This window comes from Electrona antarctica (genome assembly GCF_951216825.1).
Source record: "Electrona antarctica genome assembly, chromosome: 3".
NCBI lineage: Eukaryota > Metazoa > Chordata > Actinopteri > Myctophiformes > Myctophidae > Electrona > Electrona antarctica.
The window spans coordinates 44047836-44074600 of NC_136808.1; the positions used below are offsets into that span (position 1 = coordinate 44047836).

The 26765-nt window shown below is 41.0% G+C and overlaps 1 protein-coding gene across 3 annotated transcripts in view; it reads right to left on the bottom strand.

Annotated features, from left to right (window-relative positions):
- Window positions 1-17737: 17737 nt before the first annotated feature.
- LOC306920839 (LIM domain only protein 7-like) overlaps window positions 17738-26765 on the bottom strand; it is a 31657-nt gene continuing 22629 nt past the window's right edge. For 2 of the 3 annotated variants that reach the window (XM_079497768.1, XM_079497767.1), the window contains 14 exons: window positions 26380-26541; window positions 26030-26199; window positions 25876-25933; window positions 24303-24328; window positions 24096-24203; window positions 23737-23826; window positions 22854-23032; window positions 22123-22167; window positions 21019-21071; window positions 20744-20930; window positions 20397-20591; window positions 19786-19894; window positions 19351-19453; window positions 17738-19122 (listed from right to left, as the gene is read on the bottom strand). In XM_079497768.1, the coding sequence (XP_079353894.1) occupies window positions 19100-19122; window positions 19351-19453; window positions 19786-19894; window positions 20397-20591; window positions 20744-20930; window positions 21019-21071; window positions 22123-22167; window positions 22854-23032; window positions 23737-23826; window positions 24096-24203; window positions 24303-24328; window positions 25876-25933; window positions 26030-26199; window positions 26380-26541 (1508 nt within the window). In that variant the 3' untranslated portion in view covers window positions 17738-19099. The remainder of the gene's footprint in view (window positions 19123-19350; window positions 19454-19785; window positions 19895-20396; window positions 20592-20743; window positions 20931-21018; window positions 21072-22122; window positions 22168-22853; window positions 23033-23736; window positions 23827-24095; window positions 24204-24302; window positions 24329-25875; window positions 25934-26029; window positions 26200-26379; window positions 26542-26765) is intronic. The other variant, XM_079497769.1, reaches the window with a different exon arrangement.

The window sequence follows — 26765 nt, forward strand, 5'->3', positions numbered from 1 at the left end:
CCGGAAACGCTTTGCCGACGCTGCAAGTTGCCGCGTGGGTGGAGCTTAATTTCCATCCACCAGCTGTCTAAAAACCAGGATGCCACAGCATCTGGCATCTTCGTGACTCTACTGCCAAGGGGCCAGTGAGGCTATTCAATGTTGAAGCTCTGGGCCCTAGTGGTAGGAGGAGGGACTACAGGCGGACCCGTGGATTCATGACCGGGAAACCTGTGCAGCTGGGCTTTAACATTGAGCGCTCGGTTGCACTTCCGCATTTGACCACCAAAATTTGGTGGTCAAATGTGGAAGTAGACGTTCTGAGACGGTACTTCCGGCAGTCTTCCGGGTGCTTCAAAACGCCACTGAGCAACTTCCACTGACATGAATAGCTGGGGGGGCGGAGCTTCGCGCCAGTTCAGTCTCTATCCTTTTATATACTCTATGCTCTACTGTGTGGATGCAGTCTGTGTGTGTGTGCGTGGATTCGTGTTTTTACCTAAAATCTGTGTAAAACTTACCTACACTGTATGCGCACTCCCTAGAGGCCAAGGAAAAACCTTTGCCCTGCATTTTTCACATCTGCGCGTTATAGCAAGGAAAAGAGGGCGGGGTCATTCCTACTATTCGGTGCCATTTCAGCCTAGAAACTTTTTCAAATCAAAATATATTTTTACAGGACTTTTCATTTTTTTCTGAAAGAGCTCGTGTTCAGCTGTCAGAAAAAACATATTTGCCCAGCTCAATGTATTATTCATCTTTTTCCATATAAATATACACTGTAACAGGGGGGACAAAATAATGTTGGACATAACAGGGGGACATTTTATTCCGAAGATGGTCTGTTTTTGCTTATTTTACACAAGATATGCTGTATTATGACCTGGGGACACAAATAAATGGCACCGAATAGGCTACTAGGAATGACTCTGTGCTGTTTTTCCTTTATCTTTTGACGATGGGTTCACAGATTGGTCTTTTAATACCTAACTGCACCGATCTCCGTAAAACTTTGTATGCACACTCTACAGGCCAGGCGTTTTTTGTGTGCAGTGTCTTTTACACATTTTCTTTTTCTTTGTGATCCTTTCGTAAATCCTCTACAATACAAGTTCCACCAACTGACTTTGTCTATTGGTCATTTTATTTTCAGAAACTGAAGAATTTGTAAATCAGAACCAATCAGAGTGCATCCCTTCAGGCTATGGGACGTTAGTGTCTACACTACATTCGTCATCTGCATGCACAAGGTGTCTGAAATGATTACTATATTTACCCAGGGTATCTGGGCTAAGCTCAAGAACTTGTTTCCAGCCAGGCCCTGCTCATAGAACATTTCATCGTAGTGGTTCAATGCCTTGTTCAAGGGCACTTCAGCGGTGGTAATTTTAACGTGTCGGATCGCTGATTCGAACTGGCGACCTTCGGCCACCGCTGCCTACAAGAGAGACAGACGACCACCAAAGCATACAGCTACTACGTGGCTTATTTCTAAACTATAATGTTTTCAGTTACATATTTTAGCGTGGTGACGGTTAGAGGCTCACGTGAATAAAAATGAAGCTTGATTTCATTCACCTATATTATTCCCATTGCTTTTCGCTCAAAGGAAGTAATTAAAATTGTATTGACTTTTGATATAAAAATACACAAAAGTGGAAAATGTCCCATTGTTTTGGCATGTATTGTTAGGTATGCCCATATGATGACCACGGATATGCTCTCCATTCCTAGTTCAGAACCGCATGCTTCTTTCTTTCAAACAGTTGGTAGATACAGGAGTCATAAAAAAGAAGCAAAACGAGAATCATTTGCTTTAGCCTCGCATATAGGGACATTTTTTTGCAATGGCAGATTTGTCTGGCTACACGAGGCTACAATTGCTTAGTCAGGGGGAAGGTGCACTGAAGGATTTTCTAAAGAAGTTTCCTCCTGACATGATATCTGAGAAGGTTCCAGGATAAAATATATATCTATTTGTTAATAATAATAATGATGATAATCATAATAAACATACCAGTAGCTCTTCTCCCAGTTTGTTAGCAAAGATGCCAAATTCACAATACTCAAAATGAGACCTTTCACAGTTGTCTTGCACTTGCAGGAACCCTGTTTTGCTCACAGACAATATATGGGATGCACACGCAGCCTGTACCCCAATATATGCCATTTCAATTCACAGAGGATCAAACATTTTAATGTCCACTTCCACACAGTAAGTAAGCTTTGCCGAGACATGAGGCCCATAGGGCAGGAGCCTATCTCCTGTTTCTGTAGCGGGAGAGGCAGCTTGATGTCCAAATACACCCCCTGGACATGACACTAGTATGTCGCAGGGACTTAACCTCAATCCAACCCTTGATGCGGAGTGCCAAGCAGGGAGGCATTGAGTTCCATTTTTCCCAAATCTTTGGTATGAGCCGACAGAGGATCGAACCCCAACCTCCCAGTCCCAGGGCAGACACTCTAACCGCAAGGCCACTTAGGCCACTAAACCATACGAGCAAGAAGTATAAGTACACATCCTGTAAATATCTGCATGGTTTCTGTTAAAATGTAACTTTTGTGTGGACAAAGTCAATAATTGCCTTAGCTAATTACTCTCTTTACATTTCCCTGGTGCTTGCTTGTTATTTGAGCAAACACTTTCTTGTTTGAATATACCAAGGCAAGCTTTGCAGGCTTCCACTTATTAAGCAAGGGGCTCATACTATAATAGTACACATCACTGCAACCCCAGGGTGCTGCTGTTTGCTAACCATCTAAGCCTGTAATCAGCCAATCGAGGAGTTTATGTTTCTACACAGAGTAACCATTAAGAGGTGGCACTCCTCAAATAATTAACTCATGGGTCAAATGAAAGCCATCATCACCTACGTCATGGCAACATTTAGGGCTTCTACACACGGATGTTTTTGTGAATAGTTAGTTCCTAGATCATCTAACTAGCTTGCACATCCCCTTTCACAAACCCTTTCCCAAGGCCTGCTTGCTCATGAAGACACAGTAGGAGAAGTCAACATTTTCAGGATTTCAGCACAACCAGTGCCGAATCAACCCCTCCGAGGGGAGGGCCCTGGTGCTACACCAAATCAAAAGGCCCCATGCACGTGCACGGCATGCGTGTAACACAATCGAGAACAACACTTTTTGCAAACGTGAGTGCGTTAAGCGCACTGCCAGCACTATCACCGCTGCTCCGATAGAGTTATAATCTGCTATTTTTAAGTCTCCTCCCACTGAGTGGTTAAGAAACTGTTGGACGTCCAAAAACACTAGCTGGGGTTCCGTGTTGCGTTACATTGAAATCGGTGGCCTATAAATATGGTTTTGACGGAAGCAACAGTCTCGCACAGGGCCCTGCAAGCTGTGGGTCCTGCAAGCTGTGGGCCCTGGCGCTTAAGCTCTAGTAAGTTCCATTGTTCATCCGGCCGAGAGCACAGCTATGGTTTGAAAGCTGAATCTCTGATCCATAGGAATTTCACCGACATGTTTCTCAGCAATTCTTTCAGGCTTTTATTTTGTTTTGATGGATTTCTGTAAGATACAGGAAATTAAATTAATTAATTCTGTCAAGACCTTGCATCCTAGGGACATTAGGAGGACCTCTGTTATCCTGCCAAATGACATCCAAGCAAGAAAAGCACACAATTCTGTACACAGCTTCTCTCAACAAAGCAAGCCTCCTTTCTAATGCTCACAAAGATTCACTATTAAGCATTGAAGAACAGAATCAATTACGTTAATAATGGTCTGTAATGCAGATCTCAAGGTACCGGACACTTCTTTGCTGATGACATTTCACACAACAGTCCATATAAATTGGCTCCGCATGCATGTGAAATGCATTGTCAAACAATGGATGGGTCAGTATGAATCCACCCAGTACTAAAACGGTTTGTATTATGTAAACACAGTTGAATAAAAACAGCTGCATGCAGCAGACAAGCACATGTTTTGACAGCATATAATAAATCTTTGGAAGTAGAAGGTTGTTAGAACCTCATCTGGGTTAAAGTGGCTTCATCTCATAAGTTAGTTACACCACTTTGTAACCATGCCAATTGCATTTTCATTTGATGTCATCGTTCTATGATAGGATTTTTTTAATATAGCTTTCAAAGCTACTTTTGTAGCATCCAGTTCAGCATTGACTGGAATTTTGGAAACATTAACAATTAGATTCATTCATACAGAGAATTTTATATTTTACAGAGCAAATGCATGAATATTTCTTATTTGAACAAGTTGTTTCTAACTCTCACAGTATAACTTTTTGGAGCACTGCTGCCCAAGATGCCTCCCTCGTTCGTCATCCTATATTTGACCCACAATTAATATCTGCACTGCAGCAATTTACATTGTCGACCGCCAGCTTCTCCAGCAGAACACTCTGTCTGACCTTACTTTCTCTGACCACTTCCTTTTTCCCCTTGCCTTTACACCAGATCCCTTGGCTCAGTCGTCTCTCTCACAAGCTCTATCACATGATGACGATCAGTCAACAGTTTTTCTCCTACCAATCCCTCTTTCATACATTTTTATAGTGCAACACTGCATGTTTGGAGGACATCTTACTATGGATGTCTTCCCACTACCTTCCCACTAGCTTCTTTTCTCCCCTGTAAAGTATACTCCCCCCTGCTTGATCATTCCATTTCCATTTGACAACACCCTGTTTCGAACTTCCAAGAAGCTGGGAGTGGTGCTGGACAGTCAGCTGTCCTTCAATGCACAATTGCACATATTGCAGTAATCACTTGATCCTGCAGTTAACAGGGGTTCTCAACCCGTGGGTCGCGACCCCTCGGGGGGGTCGCCAAATTATTTTGGGGGGTCCCCAAATTATTAAAGAAATAAATAAATAATGCTGAATAGCTGGAAATGGAAATTAAGAGTTTACATAGTACACATAGTGCATGCATCAACTTTCCTTAATGATTATATCTGGTTTCAGGAGGGCGGGGCAGGGGTCGCGAGACATGGCCAAAGCATTTCCGGGGGTCCCCGGCCAAAAACGTTGAGAACCTTTGCTGTAGTAGGTTTGCACTGTACAACAGTCCCTTCCTGAATCCTCACCAAGGAATCTGCCCAGATCCTTAATATGTACAGGATTGAATGATTACTGCAACTCCTCGCTGGTCTGCCCATGCAACAACCTAACCTAAACTCCACTATCAAGAATGCTGCGGCATGCCTGGTCTTCAACCAATTATCCGCATCCAATTATAAACACTGGTCATGACGCACGCACGCACGCACGCACGCGCGCACGCACGCACGCACACGCGCACACGCACACGCACACACACACACACACACACACACACACACACACACACACACACACACACACACACACACACACAGTTAATTATTAACATTATGTATGTTATATAGACACACTTTGTTTACCCACATATGCTGAGGATGTATCTATAATATCATCTTGTTTAAACAGTCATTTACACACCCTGGATAAGGGTATTATCAATAATTCATTTTTGTTTTCAGTTCCTCTGCTGCTCTCCTTAACATTCTTTCTCTGTGCTGTTCAACAGTGAGATAGGGTGGGGGGTAAATGTCGCCAATCTCTGCTGCACACCGGAAGCACCAGAGTACACAGCTGAGCCATTAACTGATGGGCTAATCCTAAAGGTAAAGGCTGAGAGAGAGAGAGCAAGAGACAGAGACAGACAATGCCCCTGCTGAGGATGCAGTGGGGGGTATTTTAAACGGAAATACTCTCTCCTCTCAGGTCTCTGTGAAAGGTCAAGACAGAAAAAAAATCTGGTTTCAAAGCCAATTTAGCCTCCTAATAGAATCATATCCTGTTCTGCTGTGTGTGTGTGTGTGTGTGCGTGCGTGCGTGCGTGCGTGCGTGCATGGTTAAGTTCACTTGAGTCATTATGATTCAGGACTAGTAAGACATAATTGTCTTCAACCATCATCCACTTTAAGTGATAATCTGCCAGAAACATTGGACCAACCGGATGAGAACCGAAAGGTTTCCCGTTCCAACCCGGGCTCCCCAGAGTTAGTGTCGAAGCGTTCTTGAGCAACACTCTGTGCCTTGCATGGTTTCCTCCGGCATCGGTGTGTGAATGTGTGTGTGAATGGGTGAATGTAATGCACAATCTCTGTAAAGCGCCTTAAATGCACCATTTGATAGAAGATTAAATAGACACAATTCTACATTGTTTAAGACTATAACATATTTAGTGTTAATTTAACTTAAGAGTGTACAAATGAAACCAAATGGGTCTGTAAGGGTCCAAATGGACTTACAAATGGATAAATAACACTGAAGATTTTACAGTGTAGATGTAGAGGGATAAATTAACACTGAAGATTGTACAGTGTAGAGGGAAAAACAGACAAAATGTAAGCAAATTACAATATAGAACTTCCTTAAATGTAATTCCTTCCTGCCCATCACTCCGCTCATCTGCCAAACGTTTTCTGGACAGCATTTCAGCAGTAATGCTCTGCAGAAAGAAGACATTCTCCAGATGTCAAGAAAGGCAATGTCCCACCCACTTCTTCCTCCCTGCTTCCTGCGTCATGCAGACAGTACTGTAAGAATCTCTTGATAACTTTGCTTAAAAGGACTCCCCCAAAGACACTGGAGCACATGGATCTTTTAAATATTTAATCAAACTAAACCTACCAATCTCAATCTCAGTCAATTCACTGGAAAGCAGCTAGCTGAATCCTGGGGTTCTGTTAACTGTTACCATGGTAACAAGGGATGGACGGCCAGACAGATTGATACACTGAAGGGAGTAGCATATATTAATGTTAAAGTTCTAGAAGGTTTAAGGACAGGGGGTGCTCTGTGCTTTTGTTTGTAAGAGATTAAGTGATTAAGAGATGACAGTGATGACTTGACTTACAATGAGCTTTATATACATAACATGCAAGGAAACAAATTGAAACCTGATGAAATAATCAGGGAGTGTGGTTTACATGCTTACAAACATAATTATGAAAGTGGTTTATCCTCTGCAAATTCTTATGAAAAAGGCCTTTGCAAAAGAAAATAAAGTAATTAAAGTAATCACAGCAAACAAAAATCCAAAATATACACTATAAATGAATGGCCCAATATATGCCTCAACACCACTATGGCACATGGCCCAACAAATAATCTGGTAAAACCCAGTCTCAAATACAATATGGCACAGTGGGGAAAACAGTGAAAAGTTGTGGGTTAGTTGGCCTCCTACAATAGATCACATAATACATCTGGTTACCACTCAATACAAATTCGTTACATTATACAAAATATAGCAAAATGACTAAAATGAACAAAATACCAAAACCTACAGTCAACACTAAAGGCTCCCATTGAATGCCCACAGCAACAGATTGCTTTTTACCATTTTACTATTAGTGTACATTGTTCAATCTAGTATTGTATGCAAGTTATACATTTATTTATGTTCAGTTTAGTAATAGGATATGAGAAAGCTACAACATTGACAAGTTAATTGTAGCCAATAAACATTATGCCCCATTAACTAAACAATGTCATCCAAAATATCCTTTTCACATGTGAAACAACTATTCTCCCTGACCTCCCAGAGAACAGTAATCATCAGACATGTCAGAACATGAGAAATGTCCCCACTCAGGCCTTTGGGAGAAAATGGCCTCTGTGACACCCAAAATAGGTCATGGTAAACATAATAATCATCTGCCTGGGTGGGGGATGGTTTAAAACCCATTTTTGGCGGGAACCCCTTTTGGTGTTTTAAGCATTACATTATGTTATGCTTTAGCTGTTGAAAAATAGCAGATCTACAAGCTCATAGCACGGCACCGAGTGCCGCGCTACGAGCTTGTAGGTCTGCTATTTTTGAAAAATCGAAGAACGACTGACATAGAAACATAGCTTTTTCAGAAAACTGTCAGGATTTAGAAGACATTTTTAGAATCTGATCTCAGGTCAAAATGGGTTAATTGTATGATTCAGAGAGCTCTACTGTGCAGTGACCAATACAGTGGGATGTCAGAGGGTGAAATCCATATGTGAAAGAAGTTCTCAACATAAAAAGCAAGACCTATAGAGCACCGAAGTCCTGGCGTCACTGTCAGTAGAGGGCGTCAATCCACAGGTTCGTCTACTTTTTATTTGCATTGTAATCTCCATATAAGAACTGTGTTGGAAAAATAAACCGATCACCCTGGCCTTTTCACTCATATGGATATGAAGCATCGACTGAAGGTGGAAATGTACAAATATACCCAAAGAGTAACAAAAAAAGAATTATAAACGAGTCAAACAACCCGGAGACTACATTTCCGGGTATGCGGGTGGCTGCATCTGCCCGTCGCACAACAGAAACTGAACGTTAATTACGTTTATTTTTATTTTTATTTTATTGATATTTAATGTTTCGTGGTTAGTACGAGTCGAGTCACCACCAGCTGAGCTTACGTCAATGAGGAATCTCAGGAACGCAATGTGTTGACAGCTGGGCGTGATGTATATTAGCAGCGACATTGCCTTCATATGTAGTTTCCAGGCCACATTAATTCCATTTTCTCCAGAAACTGGCTGTATCAAATATGAATGGACATCATTAACGACACACAGCCACTCCCCTGACAGAAAGGCCGGTGGGTTTATTTTTCAAACACAGTTCTTATATGAAGCACCTAAAATCGCCCTGATTTAGTGATTTTTAGTGATTTTAGTGATTTAGTGATTAGTGATATGCACCATTTTCTCTTTTTTACGTGGTTGCCTAAGTTGGGTTTCATATTATGTGTATTTAGTGATTTAGTGATTAGTGATTTTTAGTGATTTAGTGATTTAGTGATTTTTAGTGATTTAGTGATTTTTAGTGATTTTAGTGATTAGTGATTTTAGTGATTTAGTTAATCTGTGATTAGCGCTCTTCTACTGTTATATATGTACCATTTTCTGTCCTCTTTTTTTACGTGGTTGCCTAAGTGGGGTTTCATATTATGTGTATTTAGTGATTAGTGATTTTAGTGATTTAGTGATTTAGTGATTTTTAGTGATTTAGTGAGTTTTAGTGATTTAGTGATTTTAGTGATTTAGTGATTAGTGATTTTAGTGATTTAGTTAATCTGTGATTAGCGCTCCTCTACTGTTCTATATGTACCATTTTCTGTCCTCTCTTTTTTACGTGTTTGCCTCAGGATCTCCATCCAGATGCAGCGTCCAGCAGAGCATCTCTCACACCGTAGGTCAGTTCGGCTTTAATTAACACAGCTACCTATGCAACAGAATGCAGTCCTTCTGCTGCACTCGCCCGTCACTTATTGGTTCAGTGGTGCAAATGTCACGCAAAGCATTGACCAATCGGCAGGGTCGATGAGTCGGGTCGACCAATCTATAGGAAGCCGGTGACCGTTGATCTCCTAATATGGCAAATTGATCGGGAAATTGACAGGTTGTGAAAATCCACAATTCTACACAGTTGTCTAACTCTCCATTATTGATTATAATGAAGCACATCATAAGACCTTGTGCTCTTATAAGCCGGATGCTTAGGGGGAAGAAAGGGAAAAAAACTTCACCATGCTAGTCGGCCTCCAATATTTCAATTAAATTCAATTCAAAGGGCTTTATTGAAAGAGCTCTTTCACTACATCCATAAATCTTCTCTTAGTCTCAACACACGCTGCTGGAAAAGGAAGATCAGCATCAACATAAAGCTTGTCAATGTACGGAGCTCGAACCAGTGCTGATTATTTCGTTAGGACCCGCTACAGTGGTGTTCGATACGAACTTAACCGGGATGTGGAAACCTCTACTTCAATGCTCTACGAGTTGCTTAGCCATTAGCCAATTATTCTGTCTCATCTAGAAGACTCATACCCAAGGTAATACAAGCCATTCAAGGTATATGGGTTGTAAAGCCAGATACCTTGATTCGTATATGTTGACCTGTTGGAGATACCGCGTGCGTTGCCTGGAATCCGGTTTAGAAGCCATGGGAGCTCGAACCAGTGCTGATTATTTCGTTAGGACCCGCTACAGTGGTGTTCGATACGAACTTAACCGGGATGTGGAAACCTCTACTTCAATGCTCTACGAGTTGCTTAGCCATTAGCCAGTTATTCTGTCTCATCTAGAAGACTCGTACCCAAGGTAATACAAGCCATTCAAGGTATATGGGTTGTAAAGCCAGATACCTTGATTCGTATATGTTGACCTGTTGGAGATACCGCGTGCGTTGCCTGGAATCCGGTTTAGAAGCCATGGGAGCCGCCTTTTATGCTGTGCAAGTCTAGTGTTACGATGTCACCACTGTGTATATCCATCTTTGGAGTTTCTACATTAATCTGATGTCAGCGCTGGATATCGCTGTTGTCTCCATATATGGGACTATGGGTTATCCCATATATGGAACTCTAAGTGAAAGCCTTCGCAACAGGCACACAGTGCTGTAAAATATCATAATAGATGGTTTTGTTGAGAGTCTGGACATACACAGTGATGATTTAGGCTGTTATCTGCTGGTGTTGATCCACTGACAGTGAAAACTTAACAATGGTTTCAACACAGCCATATTTTTAGAGTACATTGTGCTTCAGGCCTCATTCACACGTATCAAACACGAATCAAGCACATGTTTGGTTGTTTTGTTTTTTTAGGCCACCACAATGCTTTTCCAATGGGAGTCACATGGTTTGACCAAACATTTTTGTTTGATCGGGGGGAGGGGCCTAATTTTCCTTTCCAGCTCGATTTGGCACCTGCACACAGAGCCAAAGCTACTAGTAACTGGTGTACTGACCATGGTATTACTATGCTTAACTGACCAGCCAACTGGCCTGACCTGAACCCCACAGAGAATCTAGGTTGTATTGTCAAGAGGAAGGTGTGAGACATCAGACTGAACAATACAAATTAATTTACTACTGTTATCAAAGCAAACCTGGGCTTCCATAACACCTCCACAGTGCCACTGGCTGATCACCTCCATGCCACGCCCCATTGAGGAAATGATTTGTTGAAAAGTAGCCCAGACCAAGTATTAACTGCATACATTAATATACTTTTCAGATGGTCGACATTTCTTGTTTAAAACAAAATCATTTTTTAGTGGTCTCGTAAAATATTCTAATTCATTGAGATAGGATTTTTTGATTTTCATGAGCTGTAAGCAATAATCATCAATATTTAAATACTTCACTTTATGCACAATGAATTGAGAATATATTAAAGTTTCACTTTTTGAATTATATTATGGAAGAAAATTAACTTTTACAAAATATTCTAATTCATTGAGATGGACCTGTATATCATATGATATATCATTGACTCTGTAAAAGGTACATTGTGTAGGCTATTGCTTTAATGACTTGAAGAAAATTTGCAAAATGTTCCAAATCAATCTCAATTATAGTAAAATGTTCATGTACAAGAAGCTGTGAATGGACAACGGTACTGTGTTGATGACTTGAGCTTTTAAGCAGTTCGAGAACAAACATAATTCAACACACTCAGAGTTACACAGAGTAACAGAAGGTCTGTGTGGGACATACTCACAGACCCGTAGATTCTCACAAACGCAACAAGTCAACTCCCACAACTTCCTCATCTAGTTGCCAAGCCAAATATTTGCATAATAGTGTGCACATACTGCACACGTCACTCTGCACACTAAACACCAATATAATTAAAAACACATTTTATTCATGGTTTTCAGCTATCCACCTTTTCTATAATCAATACAGAACAATTATCCACACACAAAGCCACAACTCTAGGTCAGTTTCAGTATGAGTGAATAAAAAAAGTTTGGGGAAAATTCTTGAACAACACTGCAGCGTACTCTGTCTTCTCTAACTACGGGCCTGATGACACAGCAACACTATTCTCTTTCAGTTCCCTTTTTTTTAGAGGAAATAAATGGTGTTACACAGAACAGACATAATTTGTGTAATCTCCTCCCCCCGGGCTCCATTTCTCAGTCAATGGCTTATGCTTATCATCACAAGTCTGCTTGCGTTTTAAGTGGTTGTATGATTCATGGATGTCACAGCAAAACATACAGTAGAACTACTGTTAAGTACAAACAGATGTATTGTAAAGAATTGCATGAGATTTGTGTGGGAAAAAAGGTTGAGGATGTTCTCACATTAGCAATTTTGGATGGTAGTTGGCAAATACACGTTACAATACAAGCATAATACAACAATACAAGCATAATGCATGTTTGTCGAGCCACAACAAATAGATTGATATAAAATATTTAACAGGGGCGCCTGCTGGGCTAGCGGTCCAGGCGCATGCCATGACATATAGGCTCTGGCCTGACAGCGTGTCGGGGTCCCGTTCATGATGACCTTTGCTGCATGTCTCTCCCTGTCTCTCCTCTTTACTGTCCGTCTTCACTGTAACTATCAATAAAAGGCACAAAAACACATACATACATACATACATACATACATACATACATATAAAACAAAAGTCATATTTTATGGTTAAAACAAAGTTTAAAAATGTAAAGATCTGTAATCAATGGTATAGACTAGACAGTGTTAACAGGGGTTTTCAGCCACTCTCCAGCCTTTAAACAGGTGGGGTTTCACCCACTCTCCAGCCTTTAAACAGGTGGGGTTTCACCCACTCTCCAGCCTTTAAACAGGTGGGGTTTCACCCACTCTCCAGCCTTTAAACAGGTGGGGTTTCACCCACTCTCCAGCCTTTAAACAGGTGGGGTTTCACCCACTCTCCAGCCTTTAAACAGGTGGGGTTTCACCCACTCTCCAGCCTTTAAACAGGTGGGTTTTCACACACTCTCCAGCCTTTAAACAGGTGGGGTTTCACCCACTCTCCAGCCTTTAAACAGGTGGGGTTTCACCGAATACTGGACAACTCACCCCGGTGCTTGCCCGTTTTTCCTCCCGGAATTTTCCCCAGTGAGGGGGATAACTTTGTAATATGCTATTGGCTGTTTGTATTCTTTTTGGAAAAATATAAAAAGATACTCCTGTGGAAAGGCTATATTATTTTACTTATATTGACCCTATAAACAATTTAGTATTATTTAGTATATGTAAGGTTTTTCTCACTCAAATGGTACCTGGTCAGATAATCCCCACATAGCCTACAACAACTTCTGTGAACAGACTTCACTGTAGTAGCTTTTCATAAATATATTTTGTACTTAGGCTGTCTGCTGTCGTGAAAGTTTATAGTTAGAGAAATTCAAAGTCCAGCCGTCTGCTGTCCAGCCTCTCCCACCCCTCACTGGGGAAAATTCCGGGAGGAAAACAGAAAAGGGGTGAGTTGTCTTGTTACCGTTTCACCCACTCTCCAGCCTTTAAACAGGTGGGTTTTCACACACTCTCCAGCCTTTAAACAGGTGGGTTTTCACCCACTCTCCAGCCTTTAAACAGGTGGGTTTTCACCCACTCTCCAGCCTTTAAACAGGTGGGTTATTGCAGGGTTTTCACCCACTCTCCAGCCTTTAAACAGGTGGGTTTTCACCCACTCTCCAGCCTTTAAACAGGTGGGTTATTGCCAAAAGATTTATTACATGTATTAGTTTTAATTATTTAGTGCTCCAATTCTAATTGTTTAGTTTATTTGATCATCCTTCAGTTTCAAATACAATATGTAAAGACAATGAATGGAAGCTGTTACAAAAACAAAACAAAACATGAAGATGATCAAAAGGAGTAGGCAGAAGCTAAAAGCAATTCTAATTGTCTGCTCATTACACTTCTAATCACTCTGTCATCACTTCTATTTTCACTTTGTTTATCTTGTATGAGTTCTCTCTCCTAATAGAATTGGTGTCCCGACCTAAAAATGCATTCTGTTCTGGGGGATGGTGTAACAGCCATTGGCTGTATTTATTATTATATTCGATTAGTAGTGATACATATAGAGCTAATGCCATTATATCTATATATATATATATATATATTTATTAGTAGGCTTGCTTGGGATGCCTATTATTGCCTGGTACTGTTTGGTGCTTCTGTCGTCCCTGCAGATGATGAGTGACGTGTCCCTAATGTGTTGCCGTCTTGAGGAGGGTCCTGTGGCAGCTCAGAAACCCGGCTATCCTGGCTACATAGCTCACTCTCTAGAGCTGGTGCCAGACCTACCAGACAGGCGCTGCCGTTTTCTGCTGTCGGCCAGTGTCTTTTCCGGGTTTTTAGACAGCTGGTGGATGGAAATTAAGCTCCACCCACATTGATTGATTGATTGATTGATTGAAGAATTTATTAACAGTTTGCAGAATTACAGTACATTTCAAGCACAAACTCAATACAAAGGCTGTTAACTGTGAGTGGACGACCCAATTAAGCATTACACTTGTTTCCAAAAGGGTCCACCATGTTCAAATCATCAAAACATTTAGAGACGTACAAATAGACACTTCTATAGACAGAGCAGGAATTCATCATAAAGGAGGTAAAAAGGGAAAAGAAATATATACAGTGAGGGGAAAAAAGGGGGGGGCGGGGGGGGGGGATTCAGATTTTACGGGGGCCAGTTTCGAATTGCAGCCATCCGTAGGTGCCCTTTGAGAGCGGTTTTGAAGGAGTCAAGGGATTCGCATGTCTTAATGACAGTTGGTAGGGCGTTCCACATTTTGGTGGCATAGGAGCGAAAAGAATTTAGTCCCTTGTTTGTGCCGAATCTGGGTTGTAGGCTACATGGTTCGTTGCACTCCCTCTGGTGTTGTGGGTGTGGACTTCGTTAACATTAAGGAAGTATCTAGACAGGTACATGGGTATCTTGGCTGTCACGGGGGCGTGATTATGAATCCCACCAACGTTCTAGGGTAGACCCGCCTCACCATGTGTCTGATTGGCTCCCGGGAAGGCATAGTTTTACTGAGGTTAGGCCGTTCGGGTTATAGGTTTAGGGGGGTGCATACTTAGTTTAGACTAGTCATTGGTTAGACATGGGTTAAGGTTAGGTTTAGGTGTGCTGCCCCGTGGGAGGTTAGGTTTAGAGTGAGGGTTTGAGATAGGTTGTAGTTGTAGGACTAATGACTGGTCGCAAAAACGAGAACTGTCAATCACAACGACTACTGGCCAATCACAGCAGGGTTTTCCTAGAACGTTGGTGGGATACATAACGCGTCACGGGGGCAAGCGTTTCGGGGAATGTGGCCGTCGCGGCATTCAACCTTCTTTTCCATCCACCAGCTGTCTAAAAACCCGGAAAAGACGCTGGCCGACAGCAGAACACGGCCGCGGCTGTCTGCTCAGGTCTGGAAACGCTGTATGTCAGCCCTTTGAGGACACACTGCTATGCATGGTTATGTTTCGTCATGTCTGCTTAGTTTTAGTTTATGTGTTATTCTGCTTTCTAGTCTTGTTTAGTTCTTTGTTCTGTTTGTTAGGTTCAGTTGTAGTTTTGTATCTGTTCGTCAGGGTTTTGAGTTAGTGTTGTCCGTCTTGCCATCTTCACCTTTTCTTTTGTGTTACTTATTCAGCAAACACCCTGTAAATCACTACAGCGCCGAAACAGCGGTAAGAAAAAGTAGGACATGGCTATATGGAGTAGTCACTCAATATTGCCGGTGTGGATCAACCCATTTTGGATGCAGAGGTTCAATATCACAATGACTACAGGTGTAGAATAACATGGATGTGGACCTAAGGGAAACTCATTTCAATAGAATATACATCCTATCAGTGGAGTGACTATAATAAATATTAATACTATAATTCAGTGGCAGCCCCCTTTAATGCTCCTTTGAAATTTGGGGACTATTATGAGGCAACTTCTCCTCATGTCATCCATAGTATACCATCAAGAGTGGAGCGTAGTGTAAGCAGTTCTGCTGAAGACTGTTGGTACTAAAGGATTGCATGCAGTAGTCAGATGGAAAACAAGGGCTTTGTGTGTCCCTATGTACAGCTCCATCTCAATGAATTAGAATATTGTGTAAGTTCATTTTCTCTCGTAATATAATAAAAAAAGTGAAACTTCCATATATTCTCAACTGATTGTGCATAAAGTAAAGTATTTAAAACCTTTTTTATTTTATTTTTTTATCTTGATTATGGCATACAGCTCATGAAAATCAAAAGATCCTATCTCAACAAATTAGAATATGTCGAGATATGTCGACCATCTGAAAAGTATATTAATGTATGCAGTCAATACTTGTCTGTGCTACTTTTTAACAAATTATTTCGTCAATGGGGCGTGGCAGTGGCATGGAGGTGATCAGCCTGTGGCACTGTTGAGGTGTTATGGAAGCCTAGGTTTGTTTGATAATAGCCGTAAATTAATTTGTATTGTTGAGTCTCATGTCTCACACCTGACAATACAACTTAGATTCTCTGTGGGGTTCAGGTCAGGCCAGTTAAGCACAGTAATACCATGGTCAGTACATAGTTTTGGCTCTGTGAGCCGGTGCCAAGTGCGAAAAGGAAGATCAGCATCAACACAAAGCTTGTCAATGTACGGAGGCACACAGTGCTGTAAAATATCATAATAGATGGTTGTGTTGAGACTCTGGACTTGACAAAACAGTGATGATGTTGGCCATGTCATCTGCTGGTGTTGATCCACTGACAGTGAAAACGTAACAATGGTTTCAACACAGCCATCTTTTTAAGAGTACAGCTTCATGGAGATACTAATTTTCCTTTACAGCTCAATTTGGCACCTGCCCACAGTGCCAAAACTACTAGTAACTGGTGTACAGACCATGGTATTACTGTGCTTAACTGGCCTGACCTGAAACCCATGGAGAATCTAGGTTGTATTGTCAAGAGGAAGGTGTGAGACATGACTCAACAATACTAATGCTTTTACGGCTGTTATCAAAGCAAACCTGGGGTAGGCCCCAGGTCACAAAACTTGGATTAACTAATCCAGGATTTAAAGGGCCACTTCACCCCTTTTGCAACCAGATCTTATTTTAATTATATTTGGGAGACAAGAAACACTTTCCTGGGGTTTTTATGGGCAATATGTGTTTTTAAGATATTTCAGTATTTCAAAAAGTGTCCATGGGCTCCATGTCATGGACACTGGGCTCACTTACTTCCTGGACTACATGTCTCAGTAAAACACCCCTCCCCCTATCCACAAGGAGGAGCAGTGGACCAATATTCTAAAGGCTCATACATAGTCTGGATTTTCGGTGGTTAGGTGACCACCGAAAATCCAGACTATGAATAGGCCTCGAGATGGAGCTGTATGGGTCTATTTATGCATGTCCGCTTGAGTACGGCAATACCGCTGGGTGACCTAAAACGTGTCATGGTTGCACACGTCATGTTGTAGTTCGGTGGTCTGGTCACCTAACCACCGACTATGTATGAGCCTTTACGGAGTGACTGCCTGTGATTTAGTCCAGGGGTTCTCAAAGTTGGGGTCTGACTGTGCAACATAAGTTTGGGACACGCATGTGCACACTTATGTGCATAAAATTACCTGCAGGGTTACAGTAGGTTGGGGTCGCGAGTCAATGGCAGCATTATTTTGGGGTTGCGGGCTGAAAAGTTTGGGAATCCATGATTTAGTCAATAATTAAATATAAAAATCTCTGTACGGAGTCACTTAAAATAATTTCAGAGTACACACACGTAGTGGAGTCAAGTACAACATTTTGTACGAGTACAGATACTCAAAATCTTTAGTGTAGTACTCAATAAAATATACTTTGTTACTGTCCACCATAGCCAAACACAATTGTCCTACTGTACCTTCGACACTGAAAATATGGTTTTACTATTAGGTAAACAATGCCATCCTGTGGTGAAACATGGCAACACAACCAGGATATGTCTTCAGTACATCTTTATTTGCAAACATTCCAGCAGTTCCTGATCATTTGCTAGTTAAGATACCTCTAGCTATCTAATGAGAAACACAAAGTACCTGATTTACACCCAAGTGCACTCAGTGAGTTTGTAATAGAGATAAAAGTGCCTGAATACAAATTAAAAAGTGCCTTTATACAATACTCCCCTATTACAGGTTCAATAGTCTCTCAAAACAATACTCCCCTATTACAGGTTCAATAGTCTCTCAAAACAATACTCCCCTATTACAGGTTCAATAGTCTCTCAATACAATACTCCCCTATTACAGGTTCAATAGTCTCTCAAAACAATACTCCCCTATTACAGGTTCAATAGTCTCTCAAAACAATACTCCCCTATTACAGGTTCAATAGTCTCTCAATACAATACTCCCCTATTACAGGTTCAATAGTCTCTCAAAACAATACTCCCCTATTACAGGTTCAATAGTCTCTCAAAACAATACTCCCCTATTACAGGTTCAATAGTCTCTCAAAACAATACTCCCCTATTACAGGTTCAATAGTCTCTCAAAACAATACTCCCCTATTACAGGTTCAATAGTCTCTCAAAACAATACTCCCATAGTACAGGTTCAATAGTCTCTCAAAACAGTCTCTAATTAAGGACAAATAATCAGTCACATACAACGTAAATAAGTCAACATTATGTCTAAATAACATTTTACAAGCACAAAGATCATAATTGTATTTCAAATATTAATTCAAACCAATGATTTTATTTTAGTGAAGTTATTAGACAACTAGAGCGACAATTAAAATAAGGCCATCAAGAATGTACATTGCTCATGGGTCCACTTGGGAAGTGTATGACTTTGCATAGATTTAAATAGACTATACCAAGTATAGAATTAAAGGGTTTCAGTCTATCACATTGAATTTGGTCACGTTGGGAAACCTTGTAGGCCATCTCCATTTCTAATTCTTATGTATATTTGGAAAATGAATGCAAACAAAGAAAAATGTTGTGTAAAAGTAGCACATATAGCAGATCTACAAGCTCACAATGTAAGTGGTTAAGTGCATCACTGGGATTTATAAATATTGAAACATTGAGCAGTGAGCTATAAATATCTACATTGGATCCACTGTCTGGAATAGTTATTTCCCCCCCCACATTTCCTGAAAATGTACGGTTTACACAAGTTTTCTATCCTACAGCGACAATATATTTAAAAGGGGTTTGTGATTATTACATTGCATAGATTGAAATAGCTTTCAGTCTATGATATTTGTGTAGTGGTTAGTTTTCATCAGAGCTGCATGAAGCAATGTGTCTTGAAGTTGGCTTTTATTCCTCAATGAGCTGCAATGCAATCTGGTCACATGGAGGGGGCAGAGCCATCTACAAAAAAATAATAAAGTGTAGAAGCACATGATTTACAGAATTTGTCTATGCTCGACATTCCACCTATTTCCAGATGTTTGATGTAGGACATGCAATGATTCGGAGCGACTAAGAGATGGCGCGCATCAAATGTTGACAGCCAAAGTACAAAAAATTATAAAATGAGGAAAACTGTGGAGAGGGTGAGTTGTGTAATTTGTTATTGAGAAAACATATCAAACTCACATTTGAGCTTGATGTAGCACAGGTCACAGTATGGCTTCCCACTTCGGATTCGAACCTGGGATCCTGCCTCTGTTCCTCCCAGATGTTGGCCACATTCCACACACTGAGGAGAAGGGGGGGGGGGGGGGGGGTTGATTATGTAAGAGTAGTTCAGAGTTACAAAGATTACGGACCATCACCAAATTGTTCACCTCAGCAAAGCACTGAATAACCTTCACTGTTCAGTAAAGAAGCTTCCTCTAGTCTACAACTTCAACCCTTCAAACAGAAAGGAGAGGTAGAAAGATCCCACAGGACTGAAAGACTACTTACTGAGAAAGGAAGAGTGGAAGTGAAGGAAAGGGAGTCTCGGAGATATGTGCGTGTGCTTATAAAAAAATAAATAAAAGTAATAGCAGCTCAAACTACTGCACAAACCCATCTGTGACCTCTCACCTGGAAGCAGGATAAGTGGAAACAGAGCCCAAGGGTCTCGATGACCATGGCTGCCCCCCTACCCAGGACATGCTCACACACACAGCAAATCCATCTGCCACTCACCAACCTGGGGCAGGAATGTCAGTGTAAGGCCAACTCTATGACAATGCACACTCAAATATCAAAGTAGTAGAGCCAGGTTAATATTGTAATATTGTTTTGATCGATGTATCAGTCATTATTTGGCTTTTTTGACGACATCAATATTGGCAATTATGCAGCTGAACTGGTCATGTCAATATAGGTAAACATATTCAAACGTTTTCAAAATTGAATAAATTGTAATTATGTATTTTCATGTATTTAATCTTGTTGAATGTATTTGTAATTATGTACTTTTTGTATGTATTTTATATGGACCCCAGGAAGATTAGCTGTCGGCATCAGCTAATGGGGATCCATTCAATAAACAATAAACAATGTCGATCATTGGTATTCTACGACTCTCCAAAATCAGGTCGTAGCCTAGACAAAAACAATCTGGGGTCAGGCTCTAGAAAGAAATGCCACACGAAAACCACAACATGCGGACAATGTAAAAAAAGCCCAGACTGATTCACATATAGTACCTGGTACCTTGCTGAGAACTGGGCAGGGATTGGGCAGATGGCTCATCTCTCATGGTACAAGATGCTTGTCTATGCGTCATCTCCGTCCCCAGGCTGTAGCGTGATGTGCAGTTAGTGGTAGGGCCACAGTAACCAGCTGCAGTGGAACCTGGGGACTGATGCCAGGAGGTGTGGATGTTATCCAGGGACTCATACCTGATGGGACAACATAAAGTGTGAATGTTTGAAAATGTCCACCTGGTTATTGGTAATTATCACTATTTGTCATACAACGACATAGATAGATAGATAGATAGATAGATAGATAGATAGTGATTAAGCTGATCAAAACTTAACCAGGTACCCACCTCCTCAGTGGAACTCCAACATGGACAGGCTCCTTGCATGCAGAGGGGCTGCGTTGGCGTATCCAACTGTTGTCATTTAGAAGCTGAGTTCTCTTCCTCATTTCCTCCAAGATCTGCTGCCTCTCTTTCTCTGCCTTTGACAAAGTCTGCTCTTTTCTTTTTTTCTGATCTCCTGGACCAGTCACACCTGACACCACGAGATGAACACAAAAGACATTATACCAGGGAATATTGTAACCAGAGTTAAAACACTTTTCGCCCCTGTGTAGACTAACCTTTTGCCTGCTTGTGACGGCCACCTAATGTTGGAGTAGACTTTGACTTTCCCCTGTGAGAGGAGAGACGGGGAAAACAGTATACACAATATCATTTCATAATGGAGATGTATTGCATAGGAACTTTACACCAGAGATGCAGATGGCAGTTATAGCCACGTTAACCACAGTTCAGTCAATTCAATATAATTATTAATTAATATCGTCTAAACCGTGGGTGAAATAATGCGGGAAATAAATGAATGACATCTATAGGGGGCGGTGGTGGCTCAGGGGTAGTGGCTGGATGGTAACCGCAAGGTTGCCAGTTCGAACCCGGGCTCCCCCAGAATTATTGTCGAAGTGTCCTTGAGCAAGACACTGAACCCCTAATTGCTCCTCATGTGCTGGTTGGTGCCTTGCATGGTTTCCACCGCCATCAGTGTATGAATGTGCAATCTATGAATGTTACAATCTATGTAAAGCGCCTTGGATAAAGGCGCTATATAAATGCACCATTTATTTTATTTCATTTATAGTGCCTATAATAAATACCCATTATAGCTTTTAAAACACACAAAATGTCGGTGTGTGTGTGCATTAGTAGCATTTTAACATTATGTCATTTTCAATCAGCACAAATTAGCCACCTATGGACGTAACCGGCAAGGGGTCCTTGAATGTCCAAAAGCAAAACACCACACAACACAACGCAGTGGACTGTCTACAGGCAGCTATAGTGAGAGAGAAACTTAACAAAATAAAAAAAGGGAGGAATAAAAGTTTAGCGTGGGACCGAGAGTGATTTAAGTTCTTAACCCTGATATGAGAAAGTCAATTAAGACTTAACGGCTTGTTATCATGGATATGGATATATACAATCACTACATAACGTTGGTGAACGACAGTGGTGAGTGACCATTTGTTGTACAAGTACATTCGGTGGGTGCAGATAATATAAATAGGATGATATAATTAATGCGGTTGGATAATGGGCAGATAATGAAAGTGTACACACTTGTTTGTTTTTTGTGAGAAAAGCTCACCCTGCACATTTAGAGCCACACCTCTACATTTAAAGGGGTTATGACATCAAAAGCCCAAGTGAGTAAAGGATACACTGACCTGTCCGCAGCAGACAGCTGCACAAAGCCACAAGAGTCTCCAGCCCTAGAGAAGCAGCATCAGCAGCAATTAGCCCAGCCAAGGAAGCAGAAGGAGCATCAGCAGCAATTAGACCCAGCCAAGGAAGCAGAAGGAGCATCAGCAGCAATTAGACCCAGCCAAGGAAGCAGAAGGAGCATCAAATGTACGTAGGAACTTAAGGCTGGACTGTCACCACTTCACCAAATCACACATTTAACCCATTTAGACCAGACGTCGAAATGTTTTAAAAAAATATATTTTTAAAATGTATTTTTTTCTGAAAAACCTCATGTTTCTATATCAGTGGTTCTCAATATTGCATGTCAAGGACCCCAACAATTACATGTAATATGCTGCCGACCCCCATCTGAAAATATGTTGTTCCAGGACCCTCCCCCAGAAGCAAAGATTTGAGTTAAAAACTGAAACTCTGAAAAAAAAAAAAGATTTGAGGCACAATTTCACGATTTTTCAAAAAACAGCAGACCTACAAGCTGCTATTTTTGAAAAAGAGCTTGTAGATCTGCTATTTTTCAATAGCTAAAGTATAACATAATGCTTAGTTAAAACACCAAAAGGGGTTCCCGTCCAAAAATGGGTTAAATGTGAAGCACAGCTGTGTGCACTTCAAGTGGACATGATTGCACCCAGAGGAGAGTACTAAGCAGTTAGCAGCATGCTCATCACATCAAAACAAAAAGGTTGTTTACCAGTGTCGTTCTGTCTGGTTGTCCTTTTGCTCTTCTAGCTCCTCCTTCTGGGGGCTTGAAACTGGATTGTTAAACTTGGAGCGCTCCTCGTCAGCGCTGCGCTCAACGTCCTTGTTGCGACTGGTCACTCCATTCACAGCCTGGGGTCGGCTTACACGGGAGGTTAACTCACAGGAGCTCTGTTCCAAATACATTAAGTCAATATAATTATTATTAGTGATGTCCCGATACTGTATCGGTATCGGGAAAAGTATCGGATCGGCCCTTATTTGTCATATCGGTATCGGTGAATATGCCAGTGTAACCACCGATCCGACACAGGGGTAAGGGGTTGACACTATGACAGGTAAATAAAATGTTGGGGCGTGTGGAGTTTGCTTTGGAGTTGCCCAAACAACTGCAAGTTTGAGTGAGGAGTCTGCTATAAACACAACACAAGATATAGCTATAAACACAACATGAGATCACTACACTGGTATCAGTATTCGGCTAACACAGAAATTGAGGTATCGGATCGGAAGCGAAAAAAGTGTATCGGGACATCCCTAATTATTATACAAAAATCATCCAACGGTGACTCCTAAAATACGCCACGTAACCAGCCTTGGTAATATGGGTTTCTTGGCCGAATTTAATTTAGGAAAAAACTACCCACTGGGCCGCTACATAATGAATTAAGTTAATTATAATGTAATCTAATTGAAAAAGATCAGAAATATTTTCAGAAGGGGGTATGTAATGTAGGAACAATGGTATGAAAAAAAAGCAAAGCTGTTTAGGAATCCCTACTTTCGAGCAATGTTTCTTTCTTAAATTAATTCAATGACTTTCAATTAAGATCAGGTGATTTGATGATTTTCACCCTTAAGCTACTCTGATTTACCTCTGGCCTCTTGTCCTCTCCTCCCATAGCATCCTGTTGTGCCCTCTGCCACTCTGCATCCAGCCTCTGCTGATCACGCTGGTACTGCTCCTACACATGCACCAAATATAACAAATACAGCCGGTTACAACAAAACAATCATTTGAATCTACAGTTTTATGAAATGTACTGTGGATTTTTTTCCAGTACGCAAACTGCAATGTATTGTTCTAAGCTTATGCTCTCAAAATGAAAACAAGTCATGATTAAACCCACTCCCAAAGATTGTCCATTATTGGTTCCTCTGGGCTCAAAGTCTTCAAAATCTGGGCTCTGTGTAAAAGTGAGTTTTGAACCAGTGTGCTAGTACTTATTCTGACCTGTAGGAGGCGCTCCTGTTCCTCCTGCCACCTCTCCTGGCGCCTGCGGTCTCCTTCAAGGTCCCATGACCAGCGGGATGAGGGGGGATTAAGAGATGGCACCTGCAGCTGGTGGCGCAAAAATACAAGCTCAAATACAACTGCAATGTAATAATGATTCACCACACCTTCCTTCTGGTCTAAATGGAAGTGACAACTACTACTTACATCTGATATTGCAGATTCTGATCCTCCTGTAGTGGAAACACAATGGAAAAGTTGCACAAGTTAAGGAGAATTCCATGCTAGAAGGTTTTCTTATCTTTATTTGTAGTTGTTACGTCCCCAACAAAGAGGTCCAGGTGTTATTTTGTGCAAAAGTGCATTATTGGCTATTTCCCCTACCATAAGCCCTCAATGGGGGTAGGGTTTTTGTGCCGATTCGCTTACTTCCATCGAAATAAGTAGTAAAGTGTGCGCTTGGGATACTATTTACATTATGAAGAGAGGATATAGGCTATACAAAAAATATTGATTTTTGAGCGATGGAAATAAGCGAATTAGCATAACACCCCATAGCCCCATTCAATTCAATGCAATTTATTGAGGGCTTATGGTAGGGCAAATAGCCAATAATGCGCTTTTGCACAAAATAACACCTGGACCTCTTTGGTGGGGACATAACTACAAATAGAGGTAAGAAGGCCTTCTAGTATGGAATTCTCCCTTAATACGTTTGTCAGCTCCTGTCAATCATATAGATAAAAGGGCACTGCACAACAAAAATACTCAAAGCAGTTAAAAGGGGAATTCCACTCATTTTACTATGTCATTAATATACATTAGAGAAAAAAAGTCCCCCCATTATGAGTTTCCTAGAACTGAAAAAATAAATCATTACCATTGTGAAGTAAATCTTGATGACATTATTAAGATGTACTTCACAATGAATGGGGGGGACTTTTTTTTATTATTTCCACACAACAGCTCTAAGGTACTGTATATTAATGACATAGTAAAATGTTGAAAATGAGTGGAATTCCCCTTTAACAAAGGTTGAATTTGTGTTCCAAGTTAAAAAAACAAAAGCAAAAAAAACTAAAAAAACTAAAACTAAAAGACGTAACAGCATGCAATATTATATCATGCATAAATAAAAATACAAATAATAGCAGCCTAAATTAAATTACACACATAGCTGCAATGTTCAAGTAGGTTGCAAAAAGTAGCCATTCATGGGCTAGAAACTGTAGAAATCTAGCATGCTACTAAAATGCACACCACACAACTACTGTACCACATAGGTAAACCCATGAGCTGACCCCTTGACAACCTGCAGAGAGAGGTCACATGTGTATAAGTTGTATTCCTGCCTTTCAGTCGTTTATTTTTCCATTTTATTTTCCATTGTCTCTTCACTGACTGACAAGTCTGACATAACAGTTCTTTGCTTTTCATGACCAACTGCTATTGTATTCCCGAGTGGAGTCCATCTTCGTTACCCTCAAATGATTTACCGGTACTAACCTGTCATTCTCATTTACCATCTCTACATTTTCTGACAAGCCAAGCACCTGCCACCAAAAGCTACAAGCAGCTGCAATTCAAGATAGTTTTACCTTTCGGGGTGAAAAAGTCTGCTCTCCTTTGCCAGTTTTTCAAAATAATATGTCCATAATCTACACATGGGGAGTGTTGTGCAATGCAGACAAGTGAGACAAGTTTAAATACACTATACAAAAGAATTACTAGACTGATGTTTTAATCTCCAAGAGAACCCCAGAGTTATGTTTAATATTACCTTTACTTCTGTTAGTCCTTCCAATTAAGTCTCCATCCGCTTCTTTACATGCCATCCACTAGGGGAATTGAAAAGATCAAATCTTCACCAGTCCCACATAATCCATGTCAATTTATCGTATAAAATGAAACTATATAATAGTATTGCAGCTCACATTGACCGCCTGTCCATTTTGTTGGGAAGATTTGGTGATCGTGGCTTCTGTAGAGACAGCGGTTTGGCGATTAGCTCGACCAATCAGCATTGGCACTGCAGCTGTCAAATCGAGCGTTTTTCTGCTCTGACACACCTGGTTGGGATGACCGCCACCATTTGTGCCCCAGTCTGTTGATAACCATCCAAATCAGAAACATTGGTTAGATGTACTCATCTGGCCATGGTAAACTTCTATCCCTGCTTCTAAAGGAGTTTCTTAGAAGTTGATTTGCTAGTAAATACAATGAGCACAACATCAGAAAGTAGGGTGTGAAAAACAGTACTATTTGCCCTCGATGTTTCTCTCACCCTTGTTGCCGTAGCGTCGAATTTCCATATTAAGATTGCCGATTTGTAAGGCAGAAGTCATGGTGTCCTTCCACTGGTCGTAGCTCATCTGTGTTACTCTGAACCCATTAACGTCCACAATCTCATCCCCGACACAAAGCTGGCAAAAGTCGGCTGGGCTGCCTGAGGACAAAATAAAATCTTGAGGAATTGTTCAACAGCAACAGAGGACAACGCCACGAGTTGAGGACTGATTACAAAGTAAGGACTAGGTCAGTAAGGCAAGACTGTTTGGCAGCATAATACTGAATAAGTCACACTTCTCTTGTCAAACATTCATGACAGTCCACACCAAACATTCATGACAGTCCACACCAAACATTCATGACAGTCCACACCAAACATTC